At 45.2% G+C, this 27,388-nt stretch overlaps 1 protein-coding gene across 8 annotated transcripts in view; it reads right to left on the bottom strand.

Moving 5' to 3' along the window:
* The window catches only part of LOC146797000 (uncharacterized), a 1,179,218-nt gene that overhangs the window by 262,409 nt on the left and 889,421 nt on the right, over positions 1–27,388 (bottom strand). For 5 of the 8 annotated variants that reach the window (XM_085629591.1, XM_085629587.1, XM_085629588.1 and 2 more), the window contains one exon: positions 7,634–7,720. The exons of the other annotated variants lie outside the window; for them this stretch is intronic. In XM_085629591.1, the coding sequence (XP_085485717.1) occupies positions 7,634–7,720 (87 nt within the window). The remainder of the gene's footprint in view (positions 1–7,633; positions 7,721–27,388) is intronic. 8 annotated transcript variants of the gene reach the window in all.

Genomic DNA, 27,388 nt, shown 5'->3' on the forward strand with positions numbered 1-27,388 from the left:
TATCATGCACAAGACCCAAAAGGCTTAAAGCCTGACGATATGGGAAAAAGCCAAACTGTTGAAATAGGTCACAAAAAACGGCCTGAGGAACCCCTTCTCCGGATCCACGCTGTAGTACGGAAAAGAAGAAACTGATGTCCGCACGCTGGAGGGGACTTATGATTCAAATGACGTAACAACTGGAGTTGACATCAGCACAGTCGTACAATGCCATCCCCCAGCATGCAGAGGTGCTGGAGAAATTTTTCAGATCCAGACTGACGTCTGAGGGGAACTCAAAAGTTAAGGATGCTTCAGATTTATTAGACATGTCTACCCACACATGCTACCTATGGTTTTCACAAAGATGAATGGATGAGATTTTGAAATTACTTGTGGTTACTTGATTTAATTAGGGGTTCATATCAACATTCCAATGTATATAGGATGAAAGATAGTTTTGGAAACGCATTTTTTTTCTTGGACAAAAACAAGTAGCACTTCACAAACCCACATTCTTGCTACCATTTCAAAAATGAACTGCATAGCCAGGTGTCAGATTAATTTGTGCGTTTATCGCTTGCCATATAAATGTGTGCAGTAGGAAATTAAACCAGAATATGAGGCCTGTCTTACTTGTTAACACTGTGTAGTATTCTTAAGACATATATGGTGTTACAAACAAAAGCATTAAGAGGAAATGGTGTTGCATTGGTGACAGTTTTATACTGAAGCAATAGAATTAAAGAAACTGATTTTTTTCTTTATGTCTTGACCAAAGATTTGTATTGTTTAGTGTCCAGTTGTGAGGCATGCATGGTTTTGAGGATATTTACATGACAAACATGTTACTTACCTTCGGTAAGGCTATATCTGTAAGAAACATTGTTAGTGATAGATTCCTTACCGTAGAATATCCCCAGGCGTCAGACTGGATACGGAAAGTTTGTGTCAGCAGTACCCCTGCGGGTCCGTAGGTGGTATCGTGCGGCTCCGTGTCCGTCGCTGGCATCCTGGTTGCCGAGATGATGTCACAGGCGCTACTTAGACACCACCCACGCACGCTGACGTTAGTTCTGTACATGACTTTCCGCGCCAGGAACGCAGAGCCGTGCCAGATACTGACCACTGGTGCGTTGAAACTAGGGCCCTGAAAGGGATGACAACCCTGGAAATCAGTTTGCAGAACGGGGAGGACGGGTGGGGTGATAAGGAATCTATCACTACTAATGTTTCTTACAGATATATCTTTACCGAAGGTAAGTAACATGTTCATCTAAAAGAAACAGTGATAGATTCCTTACCGTAGAATAGATACCCCATCAATATCAACCCGGGTGGTGGGTCTGCGAACCAAGATCACACCAGGAAGTCCCGGAGAACCGAACGGCCAAAGAAGCTGTCTCTCCAGACTTGGCTGTCTAGGCAATAATGCTTAGTAAACGTGTGCAGCGAAGCCCATGTGGCTGCCTGACAGATGTCTTGCATGGGGACACCACGTCCCAAAGCAGAAGTGGCTGCAGTCGATCTAGTGGAATGAGCACGCAGCCCCACCGGAGGCTCTTTTTTAGCCAAAGAGTAACAGGCTTTGATGCACAAGACGACCCAGCGGGAGATAGTCCTCTTGTGTACTGCCAGACCTTTCTTGGTGACAACGTAGCCAACAATGAGTTGGTCATCCACCCGGAACTGTTGTGTACGGTTGAGATAAAATGAGAGCGCACATTTTGGGTCCAAACGGTGGAGCCTCTCTTCCTCTCTGAAAGGATGCGGAGGCGGAAAGAAGGTGGGCAAGGTAATGGTCGGCCCATTGTGAAAGGCCGTAACAACTTTTGGCAAAACAGAAGAACGGGGCCTGAGCACAACCTTGTACAGATGGACCGACAGAAAAGGAGGTTTACAAGAAAGAGCCTGGAGCTCACTCACTCGCCTAGCGGAGGTGATGGCAACCAGGAAGGCAGGCTTCAAGGTCAAGAGACGAAGAGGACAGTTGTGAAGGGGCTCGAAAGGAGCACACAGAAGATAAGTAAGAACCAAATTCAAGTCCCACTGTGGCATCACAAACGGAATAGGAGGGAAAAGGTGTGTAATGCCTTTGAGAAATCTATTTACAACCGGGGACTTGAAAAGAGAGGGCTAATCAGGGAGCCTGAGAAAGGCCGAAATGGCAGAAAGATAACCTTTGATAGTGCCCAGAGAAGAGCCCTGCCGGGCCAAAGAAAGGAACAAAAGGACCTCAGAAAGAGGGGCAGAAAGAGGATTCACAGCCTTTGCTGTGCACCATGCCACAAACTTGTTCCACCTGCAGGCATATACTACTTTAGTGGAGGGACGGCTGACTGCCAGAATGGCATCACAAACTTCAGGAGGCAAGTCGAAAGGAATCAACTGTCGCCGCTCAATCTCCACGCAAAGAGGTGGAGGCTGGACAGGTTCGGGTAGAGGACTGTCTCCTGCTGCTGCAACAGAAGATCCTCCCGAAGAGGCAGTCGGATCGGGGGATCAATGCTCATACTGAGTAGCTCGGGATACCATACCCTTCGAGCCCAGTCCGGGGCCACAACGATGACTTGGGCCCGGTCGCGCCTGATCTTCTTCAGCACTCTGGGCAGAAGTGGTATAGGCGGAAAGGCGGACAACAGACCGCAACTCCACTCGTGACGAAAAGAGTCTCCGAGCGAGTGCTGCCTTGGAAATTCCAACGTGCAGAACTGATGACATTGCGCGTTCTCTTCGGTGGCGAATAGATCTAACCAAGGCTCTCCCCACAGCTGAAAGAGACCTTGCGCCACCTCCGAGTGAAGACGCCATTCGCGATCCACCATGCACCTGTGGCTGAGTTCGTCCGCCCTGGCGTTCAGAGAACCTGCCAGGTGTCAAACCACCAGGAAAACGCCCTGATGTTCCAGCATGTCCAGAGGCGCAGAGCCTCCTGACAGATGTTCCCCGACCCCGCCTTGCTTGTTGCAGTACCACATGACGGTGGTGTGGTCCATTAACACCTGCACTACTCTCCCCTTGACAGAGGGAAGGAATGCCTTCAGTGCAAGTCGGATCGCCCGAAGCTCCAGAAGGTTGATATGGAGCTGGGACTCCGCCGGAGACCAGAGGCCTCTGATCTCCGCCTCTCCCATGTGGCCACCCCATCCCAGGAGGGACGCATCCGTCACCACTGTAAGCTCTGGTTGGGGAAGGGAGAGGGATCTGCCGTTGACCCAAAGCCGGTTCGTGAGCTACCACTGCAACTGTTGTGCAGTGCCCTCCGAGATCTGGATGTGATCGGATAGGTTCCACTGATGCTGCGCCCACCGGAACTTCAGGTCCCACTGCACAGCCCACATATGCCACCTGGCATGATCGATCAGCAGGATGCATGAGGCCCAGCAGCCTGAGGGTCACCCTGACCGAAACCCAGGACAAGGGCTGAAAGATCAGAATCAGAGCCTGAATATCCCAGACTCGCTGTTCGGGAGGATAGACCCGAAACTGGGCCGTGTCCAGAACCGCTCCAATGAAGGGGAGCTTCTGAGAGGGAATCAGGCATGACTTCAGCACGTAGATGGAGAACCCCAGCAAATGCAGGAGATCGGCCGTAGTCTGGAGGAGGGAGACGATCGTCTCGGGCGAGCCCGCCTTCAACAACCAGTCATCGAGGTAAGGGAAGACTGACAACCCCGACCTGCGCAGCTGAGCTGCCACCACCGCCATCACCTTCGTGAACACCCGAGGGGCGCTGGTAAGGCCGAAGGGGAGCACGGCAAACTGAAAATGCACCTGGCCTACTGTGAACCGCAGGTAATGCCAGTGGGCCGGCAGGACGGGGATGTGAAAATATGTGTCCGGCAAGTCCAACGCTACCATCCAGTCTCCAGGGTCGAGGGCAGCCAAGACCTGAGCTAGAGTCAACATCTTGAACTTCTCCTTCCGAAGGAAGCGATGGACGTCCCTGAGGTCCAAGATGGATCGCAAACCCCCCTTGTCCTTCTTGGGGACCAGAAAGTAGGGACCAGAAAGTAGTGGGAATAACAATCAGCGGCTACGCAGAAGTAGCTGCCGGCTGAAGCACTTTTGTCATTAGGTTAGTCCAGACGGCCACAGTAGGGAGCCCGAGGTGTAGAGCCTCAGCCGCCCTACGCAACACCACAGCATAACTTGCGCCCTCCTCCGCAGCCACGGTAGGAGGAGACAGCATGCCAAGGTCTGGTGAGGTATCCAGACCACTGGCTTCCCTCAACTCCTCTGCCCAGTCCTGTGCAGACTCGCAATTAGCTGTGAGAGGGTCCTCAGACCCCTCCCATTCCTCCCCTTCTTCCTCAGGCCATTCTATAGGCCTAAAATAAGGAGCAGGGACATGGGGATAGAAATCCCCGGGCAACTTCGAGAACGGCATCGATCAACGCCGCATCCCCTTTGGGGCTGAAACCAGGGCCAACGTCGTCCCGAGATGCGGGCGACGTCTGAAGTGGTGCTGGTGGGGTCGACGTCGGTGGAGGTGTTACGAGGTCAACCGGCGTCGACTCTGATGACCGGAGCCAACAGCGGCGCTGGGGCCGGAGCTGCCGGCGATGGAACGCGAGGACCCCCAGTCGGGACCGCGGGCCCGAAGGCACACCAGCGGGACCAGACGGCCCAAAGAGGCGAGCCATGGCCGACAGGAACTCGTGTATCTGGGCCGGAGTCGCCGACAGACCCGGGAAGGGTGGGTAGGCCAGTCGCGAAACCACAGGCTCCGCCGAAGCCGCGGGGGAGGCACCACCCGCACCCTCAGCCGCGTCGCGTGACCGGCGAGGAGAAGTCGGAGAACGATGAAGTTTCTTCGACTTTTTGTGCTTTGCCTTGCCTGACGCCGAGTGCGATGACTTGGATCCCGACAATCGATGATGATGACTCCGTGCACGGGCCCTCGACCTCCCAGGGGACCAGGACCTCGAGCGGCACGGAGCCGACTGCCGGCCCTCCAGCAGCTTTCAGGACCGCTCCCGCAAAGACTTCTGCGCCATGGCCCAGCAGTCAGGGCACGACTTGGGGTCGTGGTCGTGCCCCAGGCAGAAAAGACACACTCAGTGTGGGTCTGTCACCAACATCATGCGGTGATATTCCTCACAGGACTTAAAACGGGCATCCTAACTGCACCAGGAGTCGAAGACTCGATGAAAAAAACAGACAAAAATCCTCAAAAAGTCAGTCAAAAAATGACTGGGGTACCTGCTCTTCCCGGATCTGCGCTTGCTGGCACGGAAAAAGAAAGAACTGATGTTAGCGCGCGTGGGCGGCATCTAAGTAGCGCCCGTGATGTAATCTCAGCGACCACGACGCCAGCGACGGACACGGAGCCGCACAACGCCACCTACCGACGCGCAGGGGTAATGCTGACAAAAACTTTCCGGATCCAGTCTGACGCCTGGTGATATTCTACGGTAAGGAATCTATCACTATGTGTTTCTTTCAGATGCACATGTACACTACAATTAATATCAAATTTGATGCCTCCACAGAGTAAGTGGCTATCCCCAAAGTCTGGCACAGTTGGGGCTTTGCAGATCCAAGCCGGACACCCCTGGAATTCTGGAATTACAATGATGGAAACTTACAATGAATGGACAAGTGATACCATGCCTCAATCCAAACTATAACTACTTTGTTACAGTTGTGCAGCTATAAAGGTTAATATAGATCCCCACAAACATTTCCCCAACTAAAAACTAACGTATCCCGATTTTCAAGTTTCAAAGCAAAATTCACAGTAGGGATTGGTATTGACATTAGTTTTACCTGCCAAACCTGACCAAAGTGTGCAGACTTCCAAAGGAATGGTCTTTAGTCTTTTCTCTAAATTTGTATTCAACCACTAGCCAGAAAGATAACTGCCTTTGGTCATGGATACTTTGTTTCTGGTTGTAGAAAAGAAACTTTATTTAAGGTAGTTAAGGTAGTGATGCCATTATATAAGAGAATAAGATCTACCTGCAACAATAAAATGGTTGGGTTGCAGCCAATTTATGACTTTTTAACACAGGAAAGAAAATAATTCAAGCTTTAAGTAATGGAACCTATCTTTGGTCCTTTAACATCATGCACATTTCAAGAGGCACCGGTCCAGTCTCAGTTTCAGCAGTTCAAATCTCTGGCTTCGTTAATATAGATACTCAGTAGGAGTCTTCCCCCAATAAAATTGTGGTATTTTCCACACCACAAGATTAAGGTAACTCTTTGCACCTTGGTATGAGTGCCTGCAATGAGAATCCAGTAGAGAAACCAGCAGAAACGGCAAAGGTTTATCAAGCCTACCCCGAGGCAGCTTCACTGGTTGAGCCGATGCAGTTGTAGGTGCTATAAAATATATATAGATCCTCTTCACAGGCACAGTTTCCACCATTCAAGGTAAGTTCACTCTAAGCCAGCGGTACTCAAAGTACGGCCCGGTAGCCGCTTGCGGCCCTCCTGACCTTTACATGGGGCCAGCCTCTTGAACAGCACCATGAGATGCTTTTTAGTTGCTTAGCACTAATATTCAGATTTGTTTTTAATAAACAAGCAAGCATTTATTAACCTGCAAATAAATGCATACCCTTTTATGTAACATTTGTTTAGACCTCTTTACCAGAACCCTTGACCCACCCAGACGCCCCTACCACCACATTGCTGGCATCAGTGCGGCCCTCGGTCACACCACAGAGCGTACTTTGCAGCCCCTGGGGACATGTTTACCAATACCCATGCCCTAAATGATCCTTTTTGATGCCTTAAATCTGCCAGCAACAGGGCTCTTTCAGTCTTATCTTTCAGGGAGGCTTCCTCTGAGGACTAGGTTATTAGGATTAATATCACGGTGTGGCACCCCAATCAATCAAGAATCATTAAAAGAGTCCATTAGCCAAGCAAACATGTTAAAATTCTCTAATTTATGAAACACTAAGGAAAAACAGTCAAAGAATAAATACATAACTGGCCACAGACAGCGATGCAGAGTAACAGTGTCTCTCAAGTTAAACTTCTCAAGTGGGGAAAAAAGCTATGAAGAATAGAGGATTACTGGGCAAAGCTTAAAATAAATCTGCAGGGGAAACAAATTATGGATTTAGTAGTTACTTTCAATGTCACAAAGGGGTTTAAGCTACAGATATTTTTTTGTGTCCATGTGAAGAAATGCAATACCGAAAAAACTAGACTGTACAGCGTGTGCCAAACTACATGATTGCATAATTGACCGATGGTGTAAATCTACTGTTGAAGCACTATATAGATATGCCTTCAAAGGGAACTACAACGATGTGCAATGGAGCATAAAAACAGCAACCTATGAGGCTTAAAAAGTCATGCTTAAAATATAACTTAGTGACAGGTTAAGCAGAGCTCAATTTAGATTAATGAGGAATAAAGGTGCAAGCACAGCTCTATTCGGCTTCAGAAGCAATAAAGGAGCAACTATACAAAAGGAAAACTACAAAGATTCAGCACAGCAGCGGCATGGAGAGCAGTATGAGCAGAATGCGTATTTACATACTTTCAAAGCTCAACATTATCGGCCCAGCAGAACTCTGAATTTGCAGGGATGGGAAGGGGGTGTCATATCCCCCTAAGCATGAGATGCCCAGCCAAGAGGTTTGCAGAGAGAGGGGAGGTTGGCACATGTCAAGATATAAAGCCCACTCACCTCAGACATTGTGTTCATTCTCTCCGAGCTCATCCCTTCCCCCCTCTCCTGCTTGATATGTTTCAGTACTGCTGGAATGTTCTTATCCTGCAAAGAAGTCACGCAGGAGTTTATTCACTCCTCATGATACATCACTAACAAAAAAATAAATAAGGGAAGCATGAACTCTGAAAATGAGAACTTCTCCTGCACTTATATGCTGTACTGGCTGATCCACACTCCAACAACCGAAGTAGTGATGCTTCACAAAACCTTGATATATAGAAGCATTTGTGGCTCTGGGTCTGTCCAATAAGGGCTGTGTAAACATACTTCTTTGTTCTAAACTTTCATCTGCTATTTTAGACTTCTGTGGCCAAGAAAGTTAAGTAGGGCTTAAAAGAACACACAATTAGATCTACTTAGTGAGGAAAGCTCCAGAAGATTAGCCGTGAAACTGGGAATTGTAACCCTTTTTACAGTCTACATACCAGTGTCATGATTCAGTTTCAAGGAACACAAAGCAAAGTATTACCCACTTTATTTTTGGGAAACAATGTAAGGATTCAGCATCCCATGTGTCCTTCGGAAGCCAATACATTCCTCTTCGTAAAAAAAAATACTTTTGTTAAAAGAGCATGATTTTAAGTACCTCAATGATGCCTTCTAGGATGTAGAAATAATATATGTCCTGGAGGGTATGATAGCTGCTTTAAAACAACACATTTAGAGATGGAGATCTTGTTGTGTATTAGTTACTTAGTGCTGCTACCTCTTTAAGTGCTAAAGGACTTTACGTAGTCCAAATAGGATACAAAACACTAACAAATAACATTTTTTTACTGCTAGACAAGAAGCAGGGGCCAGGGGCTACAAGGGATGGGGTGGTGAGGGGTAGAATGAGTGTATAGCAGAAAATAGGAGAAGGTACCGGGTGAGTAGTTAAGGATCGAGATGGGAGCACAAGCATCAGAATATAGAGACAGAAAAACACATCTAAGAGTTCCTTTATAGAGAATGATTCCATTAAGTCTCCCAGAAAGCTGCTGAAAAGAATGCTTTTCAAGCTACTAGTAAAGGACAGCAAAGTCAGAAGCTTGGTGGGCAGAGAATTCCAGATAGGAGCTGCTGCACCGACGAAGGACCGCCTCAGATCCAGTCAGCTTTTATTAACATTAGCCAGCCACATAGAATAGAGCTTTAACAGGGTAAAAGGAAAAATGTGGCAGGCCAATGGGCACAGCACTGCAGGAATTGATACAGGAGATAAAGATGTTAATGTGGAGCTTAGCCAATTCTACTGAATGACTGCCGGTATGCTCCATGGTTAAGGCATGGTCCTAGATGAACTAAATAATTTTGAATGTGGAGAAAGACACAGGGCAAAGCCTGTTAATGAGAGTTCATTCAGCAAAGGTGAAATCGTACGATTTGGCATAGGTAGCGGAATATCTGTTTTTGGGGGCGAGTGTGAGGAAGTTGCTGTTCTTTAGGACTGCAAAATCTCCTTACAGATGAATATTCTTAACGAGGTTGCATGTCATACACATCGTGGTTAATAAGGATATTCAACTTCTCCATCATGATTTCTTGGGGTCCAAATATAGGTTGAATAAAATGGGGTCTAATATGTAGCACTAGGTAAACTGCAGATCAATATGGCAGGCCCGAATTTAAGTTTCTAGTCCTTACCAATTTTGTCAAGAAATTCAAGGATTTTGACCTCAAAATACCAACTGGAATGCTGGTTCTGCATTAAGTCCCCATAATCGATGTTGTAGAAAGGTTCCAAAAAGTCACGAAGCACGGGAAGGAATGAAACACCACTGTTTAAAAAACAGTAAGAGTCGCCCAGTATTTTCAGTGTAGAAGTGTAAATGCTACAAGAAGCGAGAATGTCCAAATTATAATTGCCAATTAGATCTTTTATCTTTTCTGTATGTTATCATTTTGGGGGTATCAACATCTGAATGACTGAAAGGAGCTGAATTCATCACTAATTAAAATTATTTTGTTTAAGAAGTAATTCAGAAGCTCAGTATTGTGAGTTGTTGATTGTCTTAAGGTTTAGCATTTTCACAACTAATCTAAAAGTGTTTTAGGGATGTTTAAAGCATTTTGAAATGTAATCCGAGTGAAGGATGATTAGCATTTCTACATAGCATTCTTTTTAAGATGAATCTATAAACAAAAACTGTCCAGGGTGTCCCAGATTTGGTTTTACTGTGAAAGGGGCCACTGTACAGACTACTTCTCGATTTGATTTGTTGTATTTATTGATTGAAAAGCTGCCTTAGTTGGAACCCAACTTGCTGAGGGTCATGGAGTTGAGCACTATTAGTGTCTCTAGGGTGAGAATATTGGCCAAATTTGGGAAGTGCAAAATTAGTCTTGATGAGTCACTGTAGACCGGAACAAGAAGTATGTGTCAGCAGTAATAATATTCTGCCCCAAATGTTTTTTTACAGGCTGTTTTTCTGAACATATGATGACTAGATCTACTATTCTTCTCTTCAGATGTGTTGTAAGGTATGACTGATAAAGCTTGATCTGTTGTAGCAGATCTTCAAGAAGGTGGCCTATTTTGCGATTGCTGTTCCCACAATGTTAAAGTCTCCTTTGAAATTATTTTTTTGCTGGACAGCTTTCAGTTTACTGTATTTTGTTAATTGTGCAACGTGTTGCATGAAAAAACTGAGGCCGCAACTTTGACAGAATTGGGAGGGTGTTTGTCATTACAGCTAGTCTTTCTTTCATTAAAAATTATAGGCTCTATCCAGTTTCACTTTACTAGAGTGCGAGATGAATAAACGTTTAAAGAACCAGAATGTACATGGCTGCAATAAGTTATAATTTATCCAGGAACATGAAACTATTAAGCAGAGTAGGCTGATCTCCACATTCCTAATGGCTTTTTTAACAGATGATTAGTGAGTTATAAGACCAGAAGCATTTGTAGAAAAAAAAAAATGAAATGTTTTCTGGGGTTTTATTGTGGCAGGGTGCAGGGAGGAGAGATCAAGTCATTCTTTTGCATTTAAGCTTGTCTGTCAAAGTAATGCATTTGGGAAACCTTCTACAAATATACTGCTGCTGACCTTTGGAGTGCATCACAAATTCACAATTAAGCCCAGTACTGAATGTGAATATTAATCATGTAAAGCCACTGAGAAGGTTATGTTATTTTCAGTGTATCAGTTTGGACCGATATTACGGCCATACGGGCACTTGAATATAAAATTAGATTTTTTGCATTCCTCAATCCCAGAGAAAATATGCATCACCTTGTTAAGAAAGAAACCTGTAGTTAGATCCTTGTTTTGCATAATCACTGCGCCCGAGGATGAAAGCAAGTTGAAAGGGCTATTTCTTTAACTCAAGACTAAATTCATGCTTTGAATGTAAAGGAAAGTTAGCTTAGGGTCTTTCAAAGTCCACTGTAGTATAAAATGGCAACTGTTTCTTTGGTGGGTAAAAGTGAACTCACTTGATGAATAGGTGTAGGTTTTGGAAGACAACAAAAATAGTGAAATTACAGGTCTGCACTCTATGCAAGTGTGAGATGTCTGCTGCAAGCGCTCATCCAATTTGACATTACTCGAATGGGGAAAAAGTGATCGAAGGGATCTGCTGCAAATTGGATTTATTGTGTATATGAGGTAGTGAAGTTGGCAGCAATAGTACACCGCAGATTTTGTCATACCTACTCTCAGTCTAGGATTTTACTTTCCTCCTTTTTAACTGTGAGGGAATACCACATAGACCAACAGCACAAGACGTAACTGTGTCAACATCGGTTTTGCACTGTTCTGTTCTCATTTGGATTTTGGAATTTCAAATTGTAAGATGTGAATTTCAGTTCACAGGAATCATGTCTTTTTTTATTTTGTTTGATTCATCAAGTAGTTTATTCCAAAGAAAACATTTCAATATAATGTTCACATTATATGTTAGTCCTTATGTGAAAGGGTTACCTCTCCTAGTCCATCTTTCATCCAAGTTGATGGCGGAGGGCTCGGCTTTCTGTGTCTGGTCTTTCTTCCATCGGCATGGCCAAGTGAATTACAGGACCAGAAAATATTTCATAAGGCTTCAATAAAGTAATAATAAACTTTATTTGGTACTACAATTCATAAAATGTGTCTTTTCTGTACTTTTCGCTAGTTCATTGACTGTGCCATTGGTTCTTGTTGTCTACAACATTGCTATTGGAGGCAAAGCCCGAGTAGTGTCCCTGTAAAAATGTAAGTGCGTAGCCGATCTTCATAATCATCATCAGAAACTGTCAAGAAAGAAACAGGACTTGTACTACCTAGGTGTAATTGAAATTATACTGAAAAAGCTGCAAAACATGCACGATCATCTATTGATTATAGAACACAAAAGATACATGATTGCAAGACCTTTTCAAAATTTAACTCGTGGACAGCATAACCTACTTCACTGATCATACCTTGTACTAGACAAAATGCACATCTGCATTCCTATGGCAAAAGGTTCAAGAGAGACCTCTGAGGATTTTCAACCTGTGAGCATAAAGCTTCACATATCTTACAGTCATACTTCTCTATGTACTCCATTTGTGCCCAAAGAGTTTCATGAAAGTATTATATTCCCAGGAGTGTACAGTGCAGGTACTTTAAAGGTCAACAGGAGTGAAATAATCCTTGGCAGATTAGACAGCACAGCTCTATGAAATCTGTTGGCCAGTCTTATATCCATGAAGAAAATTAGGCATGCCTGTCATACACCTACAATATAGAATCCAGGGCACAGGTAAACGCATTCACCAAGTAATCAGAAGTGGTCTATAGGTTATTAAAAATTTCAGACTATCGAAATCCTTGAACTACTGCAAGGGGAAGGTAAAGTTACCTATAAAACAATAGTTACTTACCTGTAATCTGTGGTTCTCCAGTATTGGTGTCTTTCATAGATTCACATGCCTGAATCATTCCCCATCGTGGGAGTCCCACGGTACATAAAAAAGCAATAATTATGCATATAACAACCAAAAAACCCTGGTAACCTGAACCAGGAAGTAAAGTAGCCTAAGCTACAAGGGAAAAAACTTCCACAGCTATGACTATCACTGTCATTATATCCAGTCCAAACTGCAGCCAATCAAGCGACAGCACCCACCAGAATGTTCTCCTCAGAGGCTCAGGCTGTCAGATTTTCTCGCACAGGAGTGAAGCAATACATAATAGCCTAAAAAACCTCTGATGGGAGGTGGGCGGGTTGCATGTGAATCTATCAAAGACACCAATACTGGAGAACCACAGATTACAGGTAAGTAACTATTGTTCTTCTCCAGTATTTGGGGTGTCTTTCATAGATTCACATGCCTGAATCAGAGTAGATAGCAGTACATAACCTTATGCTCATAAGACGCTACTTTGTATCATAGACCATATACATTATGAAACAGTATAACCATAGAGAAATACATGTGTGCTTCAACATATGTAAAACAATTTCAAGCCACAAATAGTATGGGAGAAAGCGTCTTATAAAAGCATAGCGGAGGAGGGAGAACAGAGGCTCACCTTATTTGAAAAGATTACGTAGAACAGCTTGTCCCACTGTTCCATCCGCATCACTTGCAGCTTCCAAACAGCAGTGTCTGGTAAACGTATGGCAGCTGGACCGTGTTGCCGCTTTACAGATCTGGTGAAGAGGCACACCGGCAAAAAGAGCTGTAGATGAAGCGATTGCTCTTGTAGAGTGTGCTCTTGGGGTCGCTTGCAATGGTCTTCCAGCTTGATCATGGCATAAACAAATTGCAGCCGAGATCCAGCGAGCTATGGTTGGCTTTGATACTGAATGGCCTTGACGTGGTTTGCCATATGCTACCAAGAGCTGGTCCGATTTGCGCAGTGATGCTGTCCGCTGTAAGTAAAACTTCAGACATCTTTTGATGTCTAGGGAATGCAAGGCCCTTTCTGCAGCTGTATGCGGATTTGGGAAGAAAGTTTTCAAAACTATGGGTTCATTAAGATGAAAATCCGTCGGGACCTTTGGCATAAATTTTGGATTAGTGCGCAGCACCACAGAATCAGATGTGAATTGCAGAAAGGGTGGATGAACAGTGAACGCTTGGAGATCACTAACCCTTCTTGTAGAAGTTAGAGCCAATAATAAAGAAACCTTCCAAGAAAGGAACTTTAGATCCGCCTTGTGGGTGGGCTCGAAAGGATGCCGCATTAGTTGTGAAAGCACTATATTAAGGTGCCAAGAAGGAGGTGGACGCCGAATAGGCGGGAACATCCTAAATAACCCCTTAAAAAATTGTTGAATGACTATTGGAATAGAGAGAGGTAATACCATCCTGCCGAAACCTTGAAATTGCAGCTAAGAACACCTTCAAAGTAGAGTGGGAAAGACCAGACCTCGCCAACTGTAGAAAGAAAGGCAGAATTTGTTCCGGTCTTGCGTGGATCGGATGGAGATTAACGGATTGACACCACATGCAAAACCTCTTCCACTTCAGTTTGTAGGTTTTAACAGTTGCTGGTGCTCGAGTATTGGCCAAAACCTCTTGGCAGTCTGGAGGGATATCTAGGTGTGCAAATTCAAGCTGTTGAGGAGCCATGCCGCTAATCTCAGCGATGCTGGGTCCGGATGACAAATTTGACCGTTCTGAAGGGTCAGAAGATGTGGAATTGGTCGAAACTGTATGGGCTCGGCCTCCGAGAGGAGGAGAAGTTCTGTGAACCTGTACTGGCGGGGCCACCTGGGAGCGATTAAAATCATGCGGCAAGGCTGTTGTTTGATCTTGCGCAGAACTCGTGGAACCAACGGGATCGGTGGAAAGGCGTAAGCATATATTTGCGACCAATTCATCGAAAAGGCATTTCCCAGCGAGTCCTTGTGGGGAGCCCAACTTGCGAAGAATGGGCATTTGCGGTTCTGGCTGGTTGCAAAGAGGTCTAGATCGGGATGCCCCCATTCATGAAATACTCCGTCTAGGAAAGGTTGGTGTAACTCCCATTCGTGATTCGACGTTGTGGTTCTGCTGAGGGAATCCGCCAGAACATTCGTGATTCCTGGGACGTGAATGGCTTTGAAGTTGATCTTGTGGCGAATCGCCCAATCCCAAATCTCTTGCGCTTGCTGAGATAGGAGGGCTGACCTCGTCCCGCCTTGTTTGTTCAAGTAATGCATACTTGTTGTATTGTCTGTTCTTACAAGTATGCATGCTCCTCGGATGATGGCCTGGAAGGATTTTAGAGCCAAGAATATGGCTCGCAGTTCTAGCAGGTTGATATGCCACTTTCTCTGTTCTAGAGTCCACTTGCCCTTGACTGTCATTCCTTGAATGTGCGCTCCCCAACCCTCGAGGGATGCATCTGTGGTGACTGTGAAATCCGGCATTTCGACCAGAAATGGACAACCCTCTTTCAAGTGGTTCATCTGACCCCACCATTGAAAGGCGTCCCGCATTCGCGAGGTGATGTGAATGATATCCTCGAATGATCCTGTGGTCTGAAGCCATTGCAGATTGAGCTCCTCCTGCAACGGTCTCATTCTGTACCGACAGTTGGGAATGAGATGAATGCAAGACGAAATCATCCCTAGGAAGGATTTGTACACACGGACTGAAACGCACTCTTTTGTGAGCGCGCAAGATTGCATATCTTGATTTGCCTTTCTTTTGACACAAAGGCTTTGGCCAGATCCGTGTCCAATGTCGCTCCTAGGAACGTTCTTCTTTGCGAAGGAGCTAGATGTGATTTCTCCAGATTTGTTGACAGACCCAGGGACTGGAAGAGTAAGAGGCATTTTTGAACATGCTCGGATGCTACCTTGGCAGAACTCGCCTTGATAAGGCAGTCGTCCAGGTACGGGAATATTTGAACTCCTTGCAGACGGAGATGCGCAGTCACTGGCGCTATGACCTTTGTGAAGACTCTGGGTGCGGAACGGAGTCCAAATGGGAGGACTCTGAATTGAAAATCCCTGCCAGCCACTCTGAACCGTAGAAATTTTCTGTGCCTGGGTAGGATTGGTACATGAAAATAAGCGTCCTGCAGGTCGAGGGTGGCCATGTAATCTCCCATCGAAAGCAACTGCAGAATTTCTTGGAGCGTCAACATCCGGAAAGACATTTTCTTTAAAAATTTGTTGAGAGCGCGGAGGTCGAGAATTTGACGCCACTCTCCTGATTTTTTCCGGATGAGGAAAAACATTGAATAAAAGCCCGTTCCCTTCTGTAGGAGAGGGACTTTTTCGATTGCTCCTTTTTAAATCAAATTTATTTGGGAAAAAAGCTCTTTGAGATGAGCAGGGGGTGGGCCCTTGGGAGGAGAATTTGGCGGAATTTGTGAATTCCAGAGCATGGCCTCTGGATATTATATCTAATACCCACTTGTCTGTGGTAATCTTGGACCAATTTGAATAGAAGTGGGATATTTGACCTCCAATTCTTGTACGTGGTAACGGTAGAGATGGTGGCATGTGGCTGAACTCATTGCTTCTTACCGGACTCTCGTCCGCGAAAGGACTGTTTCCTACGAGACTGCGAATATGGTTGATTTCGCTGTCCGTAATATTGCTGGCGATAATTGAGATCTTTGGCCAGATTGAGAGGTCTGAAAGGAACGCTGTTGATTATAACCTCCCCTGCTAGAGAAGGATCCACGTCCTCTGGCTCCACGGAAGGTAGATTTTCGAAATTGCAAACTACCCAGGGACCTTGCCGTCTCCGTATCCTTCTTAATCGCCTGTAGTGCTTCATCCACATGTGCACCGAACAAGGATTCACCATCAAATGGCATGTCTATGATTTTAGACTGCACCTCCTGGCGAAAAGATGTTGACTTCAGCCAACCCTGCCTCCTCAGCACTGCAGCTCCTGCCAACTGCCTGAACCCAGTTGATGCCACATCCACTGCTGCATCAATGATCTCCGCTGATGCATACTCTCCTTCCTGCATGATCTTTATGGCTTCGGATTTTGAAGGCTCCGGTAACATGTCGAGGAAAGGAGAGATGTCGGACCACATCTGGCGGTCGTATCTCCCTAAAATCGCCAGAGAGTTTGCAGCCCGAACTGTGGTTGCAGCCATCGTGGACACCTTCTTTCCTATTGCGTCCAATCTTCTACCATCTCTATCAGGTGGAGCTGATATGGGCGTTGATGGATTTCTAGCCCGTCTCTGAGCCGCTTGTGCTATAACAGAGTCCGCCTTAGGTTGACCAATTAGGCATGCTGGTGAATTACTTGGGGCTCTATATTTCTTGTCCAGCCTTGGTAACACTGCTGGAAGAGAATTAGGGGTAGCCATCAGTCTCAATCCCTCCTTCCAAATAAAATCAATGATTGGGATTGCCCGAACCTGCTTCCTTGATTGGTCCTTAAAGTCATACAGGAAGCAGTCATCCTCCTTTGTTTCCATGGGGATCAGGAATCTCTTGGTCGCTCTTTCCATAAGTGAATGGAAATTCCCAATGTCCACCGGGGGAGAGTCCACCGGAGCCGGAGCACTTAGAGAAGGAGTTTGTACCTGATAATTATCCCACTCAGACATGATAGACTGATCATCTACCTCTCCTTCCTCCCTTTCATCGTCTGTAACCTGCGATTGACGAGATGGTAACGGAGAAGGTGGTCTTGGTGACTGTAAAGACGACAACTGTACTCTTGGCCTGGGTGTCGACGGAAGAGATTCCACCGTTTCCGAAGAGGGAAACGTCTATAGTAATCTTGCAACATATACTGCAGATTATCAAGCAGTTCCAATGGCATTTGACCAGACGGCACTGGTGCAGGAGGTGTCGGCTGTGGTTCTATATTAGGATCTTCGTACTGGTCATCATCATCATCCTCATCATCTTGATATTTGATGAGAAGCTCCGATGGACTCCTTGCAGTCCGAAATCTCTCATCTTCTTCGGAGTCGTTATCCTCCGATTATAGAAGTTGCGCCGGCAATTTTAGAGGCGATATAGCTTCTAAAGACGATCCTCTGCGCTGAAGAAGCGTAGTCGCTGTTGACCTTTGATCAGACACGACAGACGACGGAGTCGCAGTCCACACCTGCATATCCATGCAGGTAGATAGAGGAGGTGGTGACAATCGCGTCGACGGAACCGACGACGATGGTAATCCTGACGTTGAAGCCATTTTCGATGACGAGGCTGTTTTCGTCGACGAGATGGCAGTCGTCGACGACGGGACAATCTTCGTCGACGAGGGCGCCAACGATGAGGTAATCTTCGTCGACGAGGGCGTCGTCGACGGGGCACTCTTCGCCGACGAGGGCGTCTTCGTCGACGCTGGCGTCGACGCTGGCGTCGACGCGTCCATCTTCGTTGACGCTTGGATCTTAGTCGACGAGGCATTCTTCGTCGACGGGGCAACTGTCGACAGTACCACAATCTTCGTCGACGGAGTAGACGTTGACGAGGTAGTCTTCGTAGACGGAGCAACTTTCTTGCTTCTTACCGTCGACGGAATGGAGATGAGGGATGACACCTCCTTCGTCGTCGAGATGGGTTTAACACTCACCGAGACCAGCGTCGACGGCGATGAAGCTGATGACATTATCATTGCAGGTCTCGGCGACGAGAATGTAATAGTCGATGTTGAAACCGCGTCGACGATAATAACCGTCGACGCCACTGCCGTCGACGTCGCCGACGGCAATCTCACTTGAGGTAAATTCCTCTCAGGAAAACTTTTAGCTGGCAGAGTTTTTCCTGATTTCCTCGGGGGCGTAGAGGGCTTGGATCCTGAAGGTGGAGACGTCTTCTTAGATGAAGACGAAGACTGACCCGAGCCCTTAACAGACTGGGCTCTCCTCAACACCTTCGCCCCAGTAGAAGAAAACTCTTCTTCAGCCACCCTTTTCCTGGAAGAGATAGAGGATCCAGAGGCAGTTTCTATCTCTGACAAAGGAGCATCTTTATCCTTAAGCTTCTGTAGCCACAGAAGAAGGCGTCCTTCCCTATCCCTTAAGGTCTTCTGAGGGAAAGTCCGGCAAATCTTGCACTCCTTCACTTCATGATCAGGATAGAGGCAATAGATGTATTTTTTGTGAGGGTCTTCAGAAAAAAGCCGAAGCTTTCCGCAGGACTCACAAGGTCTGAAGAGGGATCTTTTTGTAGTTGACATCCTAGAAGTTGTAGAAACAGTAGAAACTTGAAGAACTGAGCAGAGCTCAGGGAGACTCCCCTCACACGACGTGCGGTAGAAAATCTGACAGCCTGAGCCTCTGAGGAGAACATTCTGGTGGGTGCTGTCGCCTGATTGGTTGCAGTTTGGACTGGATATAATGACAGTGATAGTCATAGCTGTGGAAGTTTTTTCCCTTGTAGCTTAGGCTACTTTACTTCCTGGTTCAGGTTACCAGGGTTTTTTGGTTGTTATATGCATAATTATTGCTTTTTTATGTACCGTGGGACTCCCACTCCGACGACGGGGAATGATTCAGGCATGTGAATCTATGAAAGACACCCCAAATACTGGAGAATCTTCAAACTCCATCAAATTAATAAACACAGAATATCTTTGCCTACATAAGTAATTCCAAAAATCTTTTCTCAACGAGTAACTACTGTTCCAAAATGGCTTTCATACAACTGTATCTAAAATCCACCACACTTTCTAAAAACTCGAATTAGAATTGTAAGCCCAGCAGAAACATATCTATTCAAAAAGGAAACGCAAAGGAAATGGAATTAGAGTGCCAATAGCTTTTTGAGTATGGAGTCACAGGCTGTGCCTGTGCGTCCGGGATGAAATGCAGTACCATAAAAACTCAGGAGAATTTGAAAGGTATGTTAGAAGAAGGGTATTACTCGCTAGCACCTATTCACCCACTTTTAATTGGAAAGCAGGCAACTAGTCTTTCAATTTAATGAGCAGGCCCATAATGGAGAGCTTGGGCTGTACATACAACTATCTTTTCTTTTTACGCCATGGGATTCTTGATAACATTATAAATCTAGAACAGAATAACAAGCTCATACCTACATTCGATGATGGAAAAAGTCAGATTAGAGAAAGATATAAAAAAAGAATCAAAAAGAATCCCTAAAAAGTATCTGTAGATAAGTGTCATCAGTCTTTATATATGACCTGAATTCAGAATCAAGGTAGCAGTGTCTGGCAAAAGTATCAATAGATCACCAAATGTTTGTATTTTACGGGCAGAGCAGTATGAAATCCAGGGCACCACTAGGGCATAGGGTCCTTCTGAAGGTATACTGTAATATAGAACGCTCTTGACGGAGTTATAGACTGCTTTTATGTAGCCAATAAAGAGCTGCGACTTGAGTGGGATCCTATTTCTCCACTGAGAAGACGGGGATAAATATGGAAGAAAAACAAGTTATATTTATGTGAAAATATATATTACACTTTGGTAGGAGAGAAGGGTGAATTCTCACAAAAAATTATTCTGAAGTACATTATGGTATTCATTGGAGAAGAGACACAATGTGTTACTTGCCCTTCTATAATGACCACTATCCCTGAGAAATGTGCTAAATGCTTGACAAGTGCATGGCTTCAAAATGACCATCAACGGGACAACTAGCTCAAATTTCTAGGGGACAGAGTTCCTACTGGGCAGTAGAATTTCCAAAGACCCTAAAGGAAAATAAAAAAAATCCCTATTTGTGAAAATGGCGAGGGAAGTCTAAGGAGGACCTTTACTCTACGCTGTAAAGACTTTTAGGAGAACACATGCAGAAGAAGAAAATCTTAGTCCAGATTTAGACAAAAATGGCATGAAGGATAATGTTACTTACCCAGTAAACATCTGTTCTTGGCATGTACAACTGTAGATTCACATGCTTTGCATACTCCTGCCATCTAGTGATGGGTCGGGATGTTTGCAGTTTGTTTTTCTACGGATAAGTCTTTTCCAGTCACGAGGTAGATGACTCCTTTTTTCGGTGATAGTGTGCATGGGAATCGACTCCATTGTCAGATTGTTTTCCTGCAGAGGGTGAGAATGGAGTTAGTAAGAGTAGAATAGAGATGTCCATGCTTATGTATGTATACTAAAGAGAGAACTGCAGCCACTACAGGTACCGGGAGAGGCGGGTGGGCACATGTCAATCTACAGCTCTACATGCCAAGAACAGATGTTTAGTGGTTAATGTAACATTATCCGGTCAAGGCATGCGAGCTGTAGAATCACATGCTTTGCATAGACTATATAGCAGTATTCTCCGAAAGCGGTGGATAACCTGTATCTACTGGAGTTGTCTGAAATAGTGTTTAAAGTACTGCTTGGCCCACATTACCTTGTTGTCTCGCTAACACATCTTCACAATAGTGTTTGGTGAATGTGTGTGGTGTAGACCGTTTTGCAGCTTCACAAATGTCAACTATGGGGATGTTTCCTAAGAAAGCCATATTAGCCCCTAACTTGCGAGTGGAATGCGCTCTAGGGGGCACAGTTACGAGTTAATTTTGGTTTTGCATAACAAGTTTGAATGCTTTTAACAATCCACCTTGCAAAACCTGATTTGGAGATTGGATTGCCCTTTTGTGGTGGTGCAAAAGCAATAAAAAGTGGTTTGTTCTTTCGATGTAATATAAAAGTGCTCTTTTGACATCTAAGGTGTGTAGAGCTCGTTCTGCAACAGAATCAGGTTGCAGGAACAAAACAGGTAATCCTAGCGACTAATTTATGTGAAATGCAGATACTACCTTAGGAAGAAATTCGAGGTTTGTACGAAGAACCACTTTGTCTCTGTGCAGTTGGAAAAAAGGTTCTCCTAAGGTTAGTGCCTGTAGTTCACCCACTCTTCTCAGTGAAGTGACTGTAATGAGGAAAGCGGTTATCCAAGAGAGAAACTGTGGCTCACATTTATACATGGGTTCAAAAGGAGGCCCCATTGATCTTGTAAGGACTATGATACGTTTCCACACTGGGGCAGGTGGGAGCCTTGGTGGTATGACTCTCAAGTCCTTCCATGAAAGCTTCAATTACGGGCCCTCTGAAAAGCGATAAATGTTGCCTATTTTGTAGATCGCAGCTATTGCAGCGAGATGTAGACGGATGGAGGTGTAAGCCAATCCTGACTGCTGCAAATGTAACAGATAGCAGATGATGTTTTGTATGGAAACATCAAGAGGGTTGATGTGATTGTTATTGCAATAAATAAAAAAGCGTATCCATTTAGCTGCGTAACAGGCTCTTGTGGTAGGCCTTCTGGCCTCCCTAAAGATGGTCATGCAGTCTGGTAAAAGGTTCCGATAACCAAACTCTGACTTCAGGAGCCAGATTGCGAGGTTCAGTTGTTTGGGATCTGGGTGCCTGATTTCTCCATGGCTCTGTGTAAAGAGACTGGATGTTAGGTGCAGCTTTTGATGCGGGACCAGAGACAGCTTCAACAGGGTTGTGAACCATGGTTGACAGGCCCATGTGCGAGCTACTAGGATCAGTGTGAGGGATATTTGCCTGAGCTTCTGAACCACTAATTGGATGAGTGGGAGAGGCGGAAAAGCATAAGCAAATATCCCTGACCAGTTCATCCATAGTGCATTGCCCTTGGAGAGCGGGTGTGGGTACCTGGAGGCGAAGCTTTGGCATTTTGTTGTGTAGCAAACAGATCCATCTGAGTGACTCCACAACTTTGGAAGTATGGGAGGAGAACCTGAGGGTGAAGTTCCCATCTGTGCTTTTGCTGCCTCTGTCTGCTGAGGAGGTCTGAAATCTGGTTGTTCACTCCTGGGGGGTGTTCCGTGGGGGAGATGGATTTTGTGGTAAATGGCCCACCTCCAGATGTATTGGGCTAAGTGGGACATTTGGAGAGAGTGTGCCCCCCACCCTGTTTTTTTGTATGTAATACATGGCTGTCATGTCGGTATGAACAAGACAGCTTTGCAACCAGGTGAGTTTAAAATACCTTGAGAGCTAGAAAGATTGCAAGCAGTTCTAGATGGATGATTTGGAGCACATTTTGGTGTGGACTCCATAGGCCTTGCACTGTGTGGTGCTGAAGATGAGCTCCCCAGCCAGTGAGAGATGCATCTGCCGTTAGGACTGTCTGTGGAACCGGGTCTATGAAGGGCCGTTCTTTTGATACGTTTTGTGCGTTCCACCACTGCAGAGAGCGATGAGTACGGCTGCTTACCAACACTAGATCGGTTAACAGACCCTGTGATTGGTTCCACTGACTCGCTAAGCATTACTGAAGGGAACGCATAAGCAGCCTGGCATGAAGAACGAAGATGATGCAAGATGCCATCATTCCCAGTAGTTGCATATACACCCGAGCTGGAAGCGAGTGATTGGATTGAAACTGGAGAACTAAAGCCTGAATGTTGCAAATTCTGGCTGCGTTGGGAAAGGCCAGAGCCTTTTGAATATTTAAGGTGGCTCCTAGGTAGTTTTGAGTATTGGCAGGCTTGAGATGTGATTTTAGCACATTGACTGTGAGCCCCAGTTGATGTAGTACCTGAATTGTTCTGCGAGTGTGCTGGAGACATTTTGGATACGTCCTGGCTTTGATGAGCCAGTCGTCCAAGTAGGGGAAGATATGGATGTGTTGTCTTCTCAGGTGAACAGCAACTACCACCAGACACTTTGTGAAGACTCTAGGGGCAGTGGTGACTCCAACTGGGAGTACCTTGAACTGGTAATGCTGACCCGCTATCACAAATCGGAGAAATTTGCAATGAGCGGGATGGATTGGAATATGGAAATAGATGCCCTTTAAGTCTTGAGTAGACAGAACGTCGCCCTTTTGCAGAAGAGGGAGTATTTGTTGAAGTGTTACCATGTGAAAATGGTCTGACTGTATTGTAAAGATTTCGTTCTCTGAAGTCCAATATTGGTCTGAGAGAACCGTCCTTTTGGGTATTAAAAAGTAAAAGGAGTACACGCCCGATCCGTGGTGTTGTGGTGGTACAGGCTCTATAGCCCCTTTTAGGAGAAACTGAATCTCTTGTTTGAGGTGGTGTAGGTGATCCAGTGAGAGTTTGTGCGACTTTGGGGGAACGTTTGGAGGATTGTTGGTGAACTCCAGGCAGTAACCATAACGGATAATTTCCAGTACCCACTTGTCTGTTGATATGGACTGCCAGACGGGTAGGAAATCTGAAAGACGCCCCCTGACAGGTGTTAAATGGTCGGGGGAAGAGTAGGGAAGTCACTCCTTTGTGCTGGAGGGGGAGGTATGTGCATTTGAGCCTCTACCTTTGCCTCTGTAACCCCCTCTGAAGTAACCCTTAGAGGCAGAGGGTTGGTTGTTGCCCTTGTATGTGGTAGTGGTCTTGAAGGAGGTATTTTTGGGCCCTCTGCGGTAGAAGGAGCGTCGAAAGGAACCACATGCTTGTGTTAGCTGAAGGGCTCCCATGGATTTGGCCACTTCAGTGTCTTTCTTCATTTTTTCCAGTGAGAAATCTACCACTGGGCCAAAGAGGTGTTCTTTGTCAAAGGGTGTGTTCAGTATAGAAGTCTGAACCTCAAGTTTGAAACCTGAGATACGTAGCCAGGTGTGCCGTCTTAAAAGAACACTGGTGTTTACAGCTTTAGCAGCAGTGCCTGCAGCGTCTAGAGAGCACCTGATTGCATTATTTGAAATGAGCTGTCCTTCCCTGTGGTAGGTCTCTCCTCTGTGTCAGGTTTCCTTCTAAGGGTCACTTTTGTGGTGATATGTCCAGTAGTTGGATGGATGTACAACTGTCTCTGTTTCGGATCTGGTTTGGTAGATGGAGCATCGAAATGTTGTTCTTGAGATGGAATCGGCATGTCCGGTTGTTTCGGTGCTGATGGTTTTGGATCTTGATAATTTTGGATCCCACAGTATTTTCGCATCAAAGGGGGCAGGCCGGAGCCTGGCTTTGACTTCGATCCCTAAGGTTTCAGATTGGAGCTCAATTTCGGCTGGCTCGGAAACATGTTCTCGGTGCTGACCGTGGCCCGGAGGCGGGGGTTGGACCGGAGCCTTCTTCTTGGACTGAGGGGGACTTTGGGGCAAGGGAGGATCTGTACTCACAGTACGCTGCATTTGCGGGATTTCGTCGTCCCCCTCGAAGCCGTAGGCGGAGATTGAATCCTGTTCTTCTTCGGCTCCCATAGCGTCTTCAGCTTCTTGTTCCGAATCCTCTCCAAAGAGGTCCAGAACGGAACTTGCGTGTTGGCTCTGCATGTTGCGACGTTGAGCCAGATGGTCGCAAAGCATCTTCTTGGAGCGGTAAGCCTTGCACGTGTCGCAGTCCTGTTCTCTGTGCTCCAGAGACAAGCACAGGTTGCATACTTCGTGTGAGTCGGTTCGCAGAAACTTCGAGTGGCACAGAGGGCAGAATTTGAATGGAGTCCGTTCCATCGACTGCAAGGCGGACTGACGCGGGTAAACCAGACGGCCTTCCATGAGCTTCCCGATTGAAATAGTTTTTTTTAAAGAAATAAATACAATAGTGGAGAATGGGATACACAATCGAAAACAATTCCGTCGAGGCGGAGTGTCTTGCGCATCGAGGGAAACCAAAGAAATGGTGTCGAACCGGAGCGCAGCAATTCTCGTCCGAACCCGATGGCGGAATAAAACAATCTAATAATGGATTTGATGCCCATGTGCACTATCACCGAAAGGAGTCACCACCTACCTTGTGACTGGAAAAGACTTGCTCGAAGAAAAACAAACTACAAACATCCGGACCCCACACTAGATGGCAGGAGTATGCAAAGCATGTGATCTACAGCTCACATGCCTCGAACAGTACCATTTTTTCTTCATCTGTTCTCTAGTCAACATTCTTATCGTCATTAAATTCAGAATCTTTTCCATTTAAAGGCATATGAAGATCTTTTCTCCATGGGATCTATCTATTTTAGAGGCTTCGTGTAGTCCTGAGAAAGCATCAAGAGCCTGACCAATGTTATAGGAAGAAGCGGTATGGTTATAAACATTAGTGCTGCAGGTCGACAACATTAAGAATCACCCTTGTCTGGGACTGTTTGAGCTTGATGATGACATTTGGTAGTAAAGACTGTGGGAAAGCAGTGAGGGCATGGATTTCAAAATCCAACCAGTTCAACAAGATGGTTTTAGCTTGGAAATGGCATTCCAGATACCTAAATGAAGTTTCTGCATTTCATTCTTTCACTGGTTTGCAGATTTCTGTAAAAACGGATTATTTTATGATATTTCCAAAGGAATTCTCAACTTGCCTGCTTTCACAATTTAAAGACCAAGGAAACAGACTGCTACAATCTTCGGGTTTATAACCAGTAGCAAGTTGCAGATTGATGAGCTTTCTTGGGATGTACTGACCTACCTCCCGGACAGTAAAGACTGCCCATGGACACTGTGTTGCCTGTCTGACTCATGTCAGTATCTGCTTCAACAGCCAGTCTTTTTATACCTTTACTTTACCTGGATTTCCTATTAAGCGAGGATCTGCTAAAAAGGTACTGTTTCTAAAGACCCAGCATCACTTAAAATAGCAAGCTTTTCTGATGTTCCAACATCATCAAAATTAGGCTCATCCACATCACTATTAATAGTGCTAGCTGGGTACTTTGGAACACTTTCCTGAATACATTTGGTTCCCCCATTCATGTACATACTTTATCACTGCAGTTATAATAGACTTCCATACCATATTTTCAGGTCTTCTGACTTTGTGTTTCCCCACAAAAGGAGGAAACAAACAGTTACAACACAATGAAACATGATGGATTACCAGAAAGGATATTTGACATCCTCATGGGAATGAATAAACTCATTGATCATCTGTGTTTTGCATGAATAACACACTGCATCTACGCCAATTGCTTTGGAATGTTAGAAAAAGCACTGTACGTATGCCTAAAAAACTAGGACGTTATCAGACTTTAATTACAATATTACTTATATATAGATTTGAAATACTCCTTATGCATGACTACACGAAGAAAAACAATTACATTTGATTGCACAACTTATACAATAAGTTTTCACCACACATTAAAAGATGGATATGGAAATTCAAAGAGGATAAAATAAGGACTGAGAGGAAGGATTGATGTTTGGTTCCAGAAACACCATCATTTGGTAGCAGACACTCTTGAATGGTTAGTATCAAATGCCGTGCAACCTTATGAGTATCCACTTTGTCACAAAAAAAAAAAACTACAAAACAACAATTTCTAGGTAAGGTATTTGCCTTTTACAGTGCAAAACAGAGGTTGTTACTGCCAACATGTTCTGGATATACACCTAGACTGGAAAAAATCGTTTTACGTTGTATCAGAATTTCTGTTCACATCACCCTAATGATTAGTTTTCACGTTATGCAACTGACATATGAACTGCAATGAGATAGATTTCCTATGAACCACTATTTTGTAATAGCTTGAGGTTTCACCCGAGATGTGTACTGCTTGTTTTACATATTAAATGTATATTAAAAAAACTTGAAGATCAGGCGTTTCCCTGAAGAAGCAATTTAAAAATCCTTCAAGGTATTTGATATGTACCTTACATTGAACTTCTATATAAGGATGTTGTGAACAAAAGACCTATAAAAACCACTGCTAAGTGAATTCTTTTATTAGGAGCCAATCAGGGGCCAGTTAAGCCACTGCGTTTGTGGTAGCACAATACATGCAGTACCCAATGTTGGTAAGCACCTAAAGTGGTATTGTGCAGAAAGCACTCAAGAATTGAAATAACAGCAATGTAATAAAACCCTTATGAAAAGAGGAGTGTGGTTTTGGGGGGGGGGGGGGGGGGGGGGGGGAAACTTTACTGAAAAAAGGCCACAGATGCTTCTAAAAATACCTGAAAAATGAACTGATTTGTAACTATGTGCATTAAGGGACA

The sequence above is a fragment of the Triturus cristatus genome, chromosome 10 (genome assembly GCF_964204655.1).
Source record: "Triturus cristatus chromosome 10, aTriCri1.1, whole genome shotgun sequence".
NCBI lineage: Eukaryota > Metazoa > Chordata > Amphibia > Caudata > Salamandridae > Triturus > Triturus cristatus.